Consider the following 9,166-nt stretch of genomic DNA (forward strand, 5'->3'; position numbering starts at 1 on the left):
TATTATGAGGACTATATACACAGCTGGTAAAATATATCAAGGGGAGAACGTAACATGATTTCATTAAAAATATACAGCATAGAAAAATGACCTTATCTTTTATTTTAAAACATGTATAAATGCATAAGAAAAGTCTGGAACAGCATACAGCAAAAATTAACACTGAGGGTTAAGTTTATAGATTTGTTTTCCCTCCTTTTTGTAGTCCAGGACACATTCAAGCAGAATCTAGATGACCATCTGCCAAGGACTGGTGTTTGGGGGGAAGTTGATTTTTATGTCTTAACGAGTCCAAGATTCTATTCTTCACCTAGAAGAATACTCTGAAAGCTATAAGGTACTTCTTAAACTTTTCTATACAAACAAATATTCAGGTAGAAATAGGAGTATAGAATCAAAGAATTAGAGAATGTTAATTAACACTAAGTGCTACTCTGTCAAATGCACAGTATATACACCATTTTAATTAGTATTCACAATCTTGTACATTAAGTATTACTTCTATCCTTGCTTTTTTCTTTCAGAGAAAAACAGACTGAAAGAGGTTGTGACCTGTTGAACCTAAGTCTATCATACTTTAAAGCCACGCTGTGAATCCTAAGGAATAACTTAATTCAGCTCCTTTATTTTATAAAAGGCAATTTTTTCCATCACAGAATGACGTATGGACACTACATATTCTCTTATGTTCATCAGTATCTTTTGTTGTTGAGATTTGAAACTCAGTTTACTTCAGGCAGAATGTGACCTTGCTTCGTTAGCCCACAAGCAGCTAACAGGACCATGCGGTTGCTATAGTAAGCAAACCACATTCTATGTACTACTCCAGGTACCACTAGAGCAGAGCACTCAGCTATTTCATTAGTGACTTATTTGTACTAGTACAGCCTCTGGTCTGGGCCAGCTTCTAATCAATAAGAAACAATTATCTGGCCAGTAGGCATTAAACTAATGATCCTAGTTTATCTTAAAATGTAACTAGACATCTACAGATTAATTATGCCAAACAGTTGAGATCTTCCAAGCCAAGGCACCCGAATGTGGTCCAAAATCTAAGCAAGTAACTTTCCCAAAAGAGAGAACTAGTAAAGAATAACGATAATGATATAAAATATTAAGACTGAAGGCTTGTCCAGTTCTTGCCTTTAAGTAAGTTAAAAATAAAAAACAAAACGTTGACTGAGATGATATGGCTACCAGACTCACTCTGAATTGGTAAGGGGTTATTTCCTTACTTCTTTGCGCTTCATTTTGGAGAGTTCACTGAGTAAGATCAGTATTTGCTTTCTCCTTACAACAAATATTTAGAATTCTCAGAATGACACAACAGAAGAAATTACTATTACAAGATTTTTTTATACTATATCCTTTAAGAAAAACAAATAAATGCCATGTAAGGATGTGAGGAACACAAAAAGAAACACACCTGACGATTTCTGGCCAGAGATATTTTCCTTTCTTTAATAAATTATAAGTACTTTTTCCATTTATCAAAGTTCCTCAAAGAATTCCCAAAACTACTGAATCTTCTTCATTCTTCAGGAATTATTCATTCACAGAGTAAACCACCTACAAAAAAAAATTTTTATTAGAAAATTAGATTTCAAACATCATGCCAGACCTATGCAATTAGGGAATTAAGACCACTAGAAATGAATATTTCACCCAAGTACTATTAACTCTGAACTGTGGTTTAGAATAAAAACCTACAGTTTTAAATTCTAGTTTTGTCTAACTAAAAAACATCACTGAAACTGTTCAATCCAGTACACTTTTTAATCTTTAGAAGTCTTTGTTAAAAACTATATATGTTTATTTACTAAAAAATATCTTCCCAAAAAGGCTAGGGCAGTTTATTTTTACAGATACTCAAAAGAAGAGACTTGCAAACCCCTTCTTGTTGATTCAAGTATGCTTGGCAAAGATCCACAAAGTGGAAGGCAGAAGGTCAGCTCTGTATACAAGGGACTTCCTGTGGAAAGTTACTCACTTCATCCCCAGGGCAAAAAATGGCAAAAAAGGAGAGTAGTAGAGGATAGGGTTGCTGGTCTAAGTCAATCAGTACCAGGCTTCTCCCCAGACTGTTCTCACCCACTCCGACCCCCAGTCCCTCACCCAGAAGACAGAGAGCAATGCTTAAAAAGTTAAGTAATTTGGGCTAGCCAACTCTTCAAGCCCAATGCAAGTGCTTCTTCTTTCATCTAGCTATTATTCCCTGTAGGTGGTTTAGAAAAGATAAGCCTCTCTGACCAACTTGTTTCTGCTTCAATAAATCTTTGGAAAACTCAAAAAAAAAAAAAAGAAAAGATAAGCCTCATCAACAATACAAACATCTAAACTCTCTCTTCTAAAAGGCTCAAAGGAAGAATACACTTAAGCAAAGGACTGAGCAAGAGAGATAAGCAGAAATGAAGCCACCCGCTATTGTAAGAGCAATCTAGAGCTCTGTTACTTCTTCAGTCACTAACTATGTATCAGGAGGGGCTACTCCTGAAAGCCTCTGGGTGTAAACCTCTTGGTTACTTGTCTGGATGTAAAGTCCTTGACAGAAGAGACCCTGTCTTTCTCATGTTAGCATTTTCTAGGGTATTAAACAATAAATATATATTCAATGAATAAATGTTTGAATAGCAAGAAATGACACTTTTCCTGGATTTTTCTTGGGATTATATTTTCATAATCAGGTGGGTGTGGGTGAGCAATCGGCATATTTTAACCAACTGTTAAGTTCTGTTGAACAGTAAATACTGAGTATCCCCACTGCTCAGTCCTAGTCTTTTCATTTTCTTTCAATGATTTTAGCCCCCAGGCGGAGTTCTCAAGGTTCCTTTTCACTCCTCAAGTCAGAAAGATACTAGCTACCATTTCCTCTTTACATTTTCAAGCACGTTCAGTTCCTCTAGTTTCTCTTTCAGTAAAAAAAAAAAAAAAAGGTCATAGGATAGAAAAGAGTGTCTAGCATCACCACCATCACACACCTACTTTTCCTTAGGAGTAGTTTTCAAGTCTCTGCCTTTGCTACTATTAAATCTTTAGGTAGTTTATATTTAGCAATATCCCTGCTACTTCTTCAGCTTAACCCAATGGTTCTTAAAGGGTGCACAGGAAAATTATCTAGGAGTTTCTGAGTCAACAGGAACAGATCAAGGCCTAGAGCATGTGAAGTTTGGAAAACAGTCCTCAGATGATTACAAGGAACACCTTTGGCTGAATGTAGCCTACTTTTATATTAAGTCCCGATGTACTAAATTCAAAGTACAATAAGACCTATCTTATTTAGGATATAACATTAAAATCTACAAAGGTTTTTGAATTAAGTAACTTTTGTGATCATTACTGGGAAGATATAGGTTTGCAAAAGTATTTTTCCTTTACAGCTATCCTCAGAAAAATGTGATCTAATAGTCTAAGGGATATCAATTTAGTTACGTTTATCTTATAACAACGTAGACACTAGTACTGGATTTTACAGCCAATGACCTAGTTACTGAGATATATATACCTACACATTTCAACAATAGGTCTTTCTAATTTGCATTCATAATAAAGTTTTAGGATTGAAGAGCAAGTCTGTGCGCAGTTCTAAAAATGAGTATGTTGGCAATAAGATCTCATTAAGTGCAAGAAATGAAGTGTAAAGCATCTGTGTTTTGGAGAATATAAAAGACCTAGACTCTAGTTTTAATTCCACCAGCCATCCATTCTCAACTTTGAACACGTCCTTTTTTTACTTCGCTGTTTGTCCACTTCCCAATGGGGGTTGGGGAAACAGGACACCTCGGACCAAAGGAGATCCAAACACCTGTTCCTTTTCCAAAAGTACTATCATGCTGACAATGAAAACATGACATCTGAATTCTAAAAAAGGCCCTATGTGGATTCAGATTGTTCTTCTCATAATCAGGATTCAAAAATATGTAATCAGGTCATATATTCAACAGACCTCAACTGAATGTCTGCCACCCCCAATTCCGAAGACACAGGCTATTCTGTTCTGGTTTCTCTTTGATAGTTTACAAATCCTATTCATACACCTGTCATTTAATCATCACAATGACTCTATGAAGTAAACTAAGGTTCAGAAGTTAATGACTTGCCCAAGACCACACAATCAGTTAAACATCAAGTCTTGTACGTCCAAGGCTCTTGCATTTCCTCCTACACACAAATGAAGTACATAGGAATCACTCTCACTCTCTGTCCCAATGATATAAAGAAAACTAGGATATCTTCGAGTCCTTGTGAATTTATGCTAATTATGACAACAGTTGTAGCGCCTTTGTGGTCCATGTGAAGTCCAAGAGAAGCTTCTGCTGCTCCTAAAATTAGCATTTTTAAAAATCATCTTTTTTACCAAGACAGGCTTGGCACTAACCAACAGTTTACACAACACCCTAAGGAAGAGAGTTAGATTATGAAAAAGGAAACCGTGTACAAATGTCAAGATTCCAGGTCTTCAGAAATAATCAATAGGTATACTTCCACTTTTAAAGAACACCCCCCCAAACATACACCCAAACTTACTTATTTTACAAAATGATTCACCATGGGATTTAAAGAAATTTAAAAGCCATTTAAGTATGTCATGTACACACAGAGTAGACACACCATACCATATATAAAATCACAAAATGTATTATGGTTCTTTTTATAAATTAAAAAAATGAAACCCAGAGAGGATTAGTGTCTTGATGAATGTTAAATGCAGCTGAAGTAAAATACATGCTAAGTTTGCTAGACATCAGGAGAACCAAAATTAACCCTCAGGACTTTCAGCCTGGACTGTTGTCCACTACGTAGTGATACTTCTTATCAGCTTGGAACAGGGTCCTTATCCGTCCTTTTTTATAGCTCAGTAAGGAAGACTAGCCATATGTGAAATTCTAAAGAGGCAGGAGAGAGAGGTGAAAGGGAAAGAAACCAGGCTTTCTATTTACTGCTATACTGGAATGTGACTTTGGCATTATCTCTCAGCTATCATTAAGTTAAAAGTGGCAGCGTGGTGTGGATGTTGGGGGTTGGGGGTGGGGGCAAAAAGCAAAGGAAGTCTGTCTGGAGACAGAGGTTCCAGTCCTGATTCTGCTAACTCACCTTGGGAGCCATTCCATACCTATAGGCCTTAGTTCCTCATTTATTTATTTAATTAACAACCCTCTATTGAGCACCTACTATGTGCCAGGCATAGGTCCTGGGTATATGACAGTTGAGTAAAGCAAAAAATTCTTACTTTCTCAGGGCTTACATTCTACTTGGAGTAAAGCAATGCAGACAATAAATAAGTATCTAATATGCAAGCAGTGATGTTAAGAATAGGGTAGCCACTAGCTCAATGTGGCTATTCACATTAAAATTAAACTAAAAATTCAGTTCTTTCTTCAGTTTTACTAGCCACATTTCAAGGGCTCAATAGCCACACAGGGCTCCACCTATGGCATAGTGGAGAGTGAAGGTATAGAACATTTTCAGTATCACAGCAAGTTCCATTGGACAGTGCTGGAATAGAGTGATGGGGAAGGGATGCTATTTCAGATGGAGTGTTGAGGCAAAGCTTCTCTAATATGGAGACTTTTTTTTTTTTTAAAGATTTTATTGATTTATTTGAGAGAGAGAGAGAGAGAGAGAAAGCACAAGGTGGTGGGGAGAGGCAGATGGAGAAGGAGAAGCAAACTCCCCACTGAGCAGGGAGCCTGACTCAGGGCTCAATCCTAGGACCCCAGGATCATGACCTGAGCCGAAGGCAGACACTTAACCAGGCGCCTCATGATGAGACTTTTGAACAGAGACCTGAATGAAGAGAGGGAGGGAGATAAGGTGCTATCTGAAGAAAGAGCTTCCAAACAAAAGATCATTTATTTATGGTATTGTTGTATAATTTAAGATCCCTTCAGCATTAAAATTTGGATTCAAAGTTCTTTTAAAAAAAATTGTCTGGGGCACCTGGGTGGCTCAGTCTGTTAAGCGTCTGCCTTCGGCTCAGGTCATGATCCCGGGGTCCTGGGTTCGAGCCCCGCATTGGGCTCTCTCTCTGCAGGGAGCCTGCTTCTCTCTCTCTCCCTCTGCCTGCCGCTCTGCCTACCTGTGTGCTCTCTGTGTCAAATAAATAAATAAAAATCTTTAAAAAAAATGGTCTGAGGTTATAGTATTATTAGAAGCTTGGTACAAAAGAAATAGCGATAATTCCTTTTTCTTTTGCAGAAAGCAATGCTTCCATGTACTGCTTACTCCCTATTTAAAAGCCCCTACTAAAGACCCACAATATCAGGAATAAGAAATAAAGAGTATTTTCCTTTTAGTTCCTTTAAGTCAGACAACTGAATATTTTGAACTTCCTAAACCATATTCCTTCTGACTCTAAAGGCTTTTATCAAACCCTTTTTTTTTTTTTAAAGATTTTATTTATTTTTTAACAGAGAGAGAGAGAGACAGACAGTGAGAGAGGGAACACAAGCGGGGGGAGTGGGAGAGGGAGAAGCAGGCTTCCCGCTGAGCGGGGAGCCCGATGCGGGGCTCGATCCCAGGACCCTGCGATCATGACCTGAGCCGAAGGCAGACGCTTAACGACTGAGCCACCCAGGCACCCCTCAAACCCTTTTTTGAAAGACAAATTCTCCCTCCCCAAATCCACTGAATGCCTCTCAATTTATTAGCATCATTTACTCCCTACATTAGAAACTGAAAATTATTTTTTAGGTGATACTTCAGCATCTTAGATTAACCAGGTGAACTATCTTTTGAATTGAATGTTGCCTAATGACTGCTAAATCTATAAGGCACAAATCTGAAGCATTAAGTCTATGTATTATCTTCCCAGTCAGAAAGTACCCTGCTCACCGTTTCATATCTTAAATCCCAGGGCTCTCATGCACTCCTTGTGGGCCTCGATTAGGTGTCCACAGTGCTCTTCTCCTTTCTCAATGATGCTATAAAACATAATGTACTTGTTATCTAACAAAGTAAACATTAAACACATTAGTAGTAAATAAGCACGCATGATAGTGATGGGGAGTGAGGTAGAACATGGGTCTGATGGAAGATAGCTGGGGTTAAAAAAAATGCTATTACACCAAATGGCTTTGTTTTTCTTGGCTCTTGTGATATTTCCATGCCCACGAAGATGTTCCACAGATAACTAGTTTTTAGGGAGAATCTAATTAGAAGAAATAATTATGTATAATATTGCTTCTAGTTCATATCCAAGGAACAATACAGTTCTCTAATGAAACAAACCATCTGAATACAATATTTATCTTAAATGAAGGACAGAGAGAACTTAATTTTTTTGCCTATTACAGAGGAATTAAATTTTTTATTCTGCCCTACATTCAAATAGACCTAAATAAATCTCCTAATCATAACACACCCAACAACATAAACAGCAAGATCTGGCAGCCAACAGCAGCCTGATGAGCCTCCCTTGTGATGATCAAAGAACTTTTTATTTGTAAAATTCACAAAGTAAAACCTAGGACCACACAGCTTTATTTCTAGGGCCTGAAAATGTAATTTTAGCAAAGATCAAGTTAAGCCAAATTCAATTATAAGAAAAAACTCACTACTGACTATAGGTAATAGTAATCCTAGAGGCGGATACTTTTATTAGGCCCATTTTACAGACATGGGAGGAGGTACCTTAAATAATTTGCTCTAGGTCGCAGAGCTGGTGGACCAGGATTCAAAGCTTAACTCTGGATCCCAGGCTCTTAATCATGACACACCATACTATTTTCAGATTCAATAAGCACTTACTGTTAGTTAACTAGGAAAGCTATTTTCAGTATCAGATTGTAGTCTTTCAATTCTCCTTTCACAGTATTATTTGCAAAGTACTCAGTATTAATAAAAAGCACTAAGCTCCTACAATTCTTAGTAACCCCACCATGCCACCTTTGATCTTTTATAGGACAAAAGGGGCTGCAGGGAGAGGTGTACATTCACATTTTCTGAGCAACCCCCCTGAGATTTGTTCCACAACACAGGCTGTATAAAATGAGAGCAAACAAAACCTTTTGTGCGTTGACAGTAATTTAGATGTACTATTCTGAACACTGTGTCACCAACGTCATAGGCTGATTTTTAATTCATCTACCCAAAGAGGGGGGAGAGGTAAGGGGAACTCTTCAGTACTTTAAGAAATGTGCCGTGTCCTACTATGCCAACATTTTACCAGAAAACTTTTACTCTTTGATCTTGCCAAATCCTCTGTCATAGCCCATAACACGTGGTAACAGCAATCTTGGCATATGTCTCCATTAATTTTAAGCTCCTTTAAATCAAGTAGCACCTTTATCTACTTCTATGTCTTTAGTAGACGTAAGTGTCTCGACACATAACAGATATTCAAAAGCCCTTTGCAGTAAAGGATGAGTGGGAGAAGCGAGCCGGGTTCAATCTGACCTCTCTCCTAACCCTTCATCCATGTCTCCGGGCTGGGCTATGGGTTCAGTCAAGAGACAGCAGCCCCAAAGCCTACAGGGACCTATAACTCTCAAGAACTCAGCACAACAAAACTCGGAGCCCAAGACCAGGCAGGGCACGAAGGCACCGGAAGGCGGCGCTCGGGGCTAGCCCGCTGACCCTCCCCGCTTGCGCACTGACCAAGCATCGCGCGCCTTCTTGGTCTCCGGGCAGGCGCAGCAGGGCTTCAGCGGCTTCTTCTCCTGTGAGTCAGACGGGGCAGGGCTTGTGGCCGCCAGACCTGGCATCTTTGAAGCCTAAAGCAGCAACTAGCACCGCCACCCTACACTCTCCCAGGCTTGGCGAAGGCCGATTTGCCCGCAGTCGCTTCCGGCAGTGGCTCTACAAGGGACAGGAAGTCCTGCCTCTCTCAGACCCGGAGGGAATCAGGAGGGCGAGAAAAGGTGAAAAGTAGCGCCTGCGCAGGAGAGGCTAAATGAGGGTATTATTAAAGCGAGGGCGCCTCTTCCGCGCAGGCGCAGAGAGGCGGGATGAAAGGGCAAAGTTTGTCAATCAACTGGGGGACGACTCGAAAAGGAAGAGAGAAGTTAGGTCATACTTTTTAACCTTTCCGCCTAGCAGTGGAAAACCGAAGCCGAAGAAGGTGAAATGACGTGTCCACGCTAAGCAAGAAAAACCACTAATGAGAGCCAGCTCCCCGCAATAACGGATTAGTTCCGCATATTTCCTGCTGTTGTATTATCTGCCCTCC

The 9,166-nt window shown here is 39.2% G+C and overlaps 1 protein-coding gene across 1 annotated transcript; it reads right to left on the minus strand.

Moving 5' to 3' along the window:
• Positions 1–1,433: 1,433 nt before the first annotated feature.
• COX17 (cytochrome c oxidase copper chaperone COX17) lies at positions 1,434–8,830 on the minus strand. Its single transcript, XM_025874805.2, has 3 exons — positions 8,596–8,830; positions 6,832–6,920; positions 1,434–1,569 (listed from the first exon to the last, which is right to left on the minus strand). The coding sequence occupies exons 1-2, from the start codon at positions 8,700–8,702 to the stop codon at positions 6,836–6,838; spliced, it is 192 nt and encodes a 63-aa protein (XP_025730590.1). The 5' UTR covers positions 8,703–8,830; the 3' UTR covers positions 1,434–1,569; positions 6,832–6,835.
• Positions 8,831–9,166: the final 336 nt, after the last annotated feature.

This window comes from Callorhinus ursinus, unplaced genomic scaffold (assembly GCF_003265705.2).
Source record: "Callorhinus ursinus isolate GAN/ISIS: 27379988/994484 unplaced genomic scaffold, GSC_fseal_2.0 scaffold1, whole genome shotgun sequence".
NCBI classification, from domain to species: domain Eukaryota; kingdom Metazoa; phylum Chordata; class Mammalia; order Carnivora; family Otariidae; genus Callorhinus; species Callorhinus ursinus.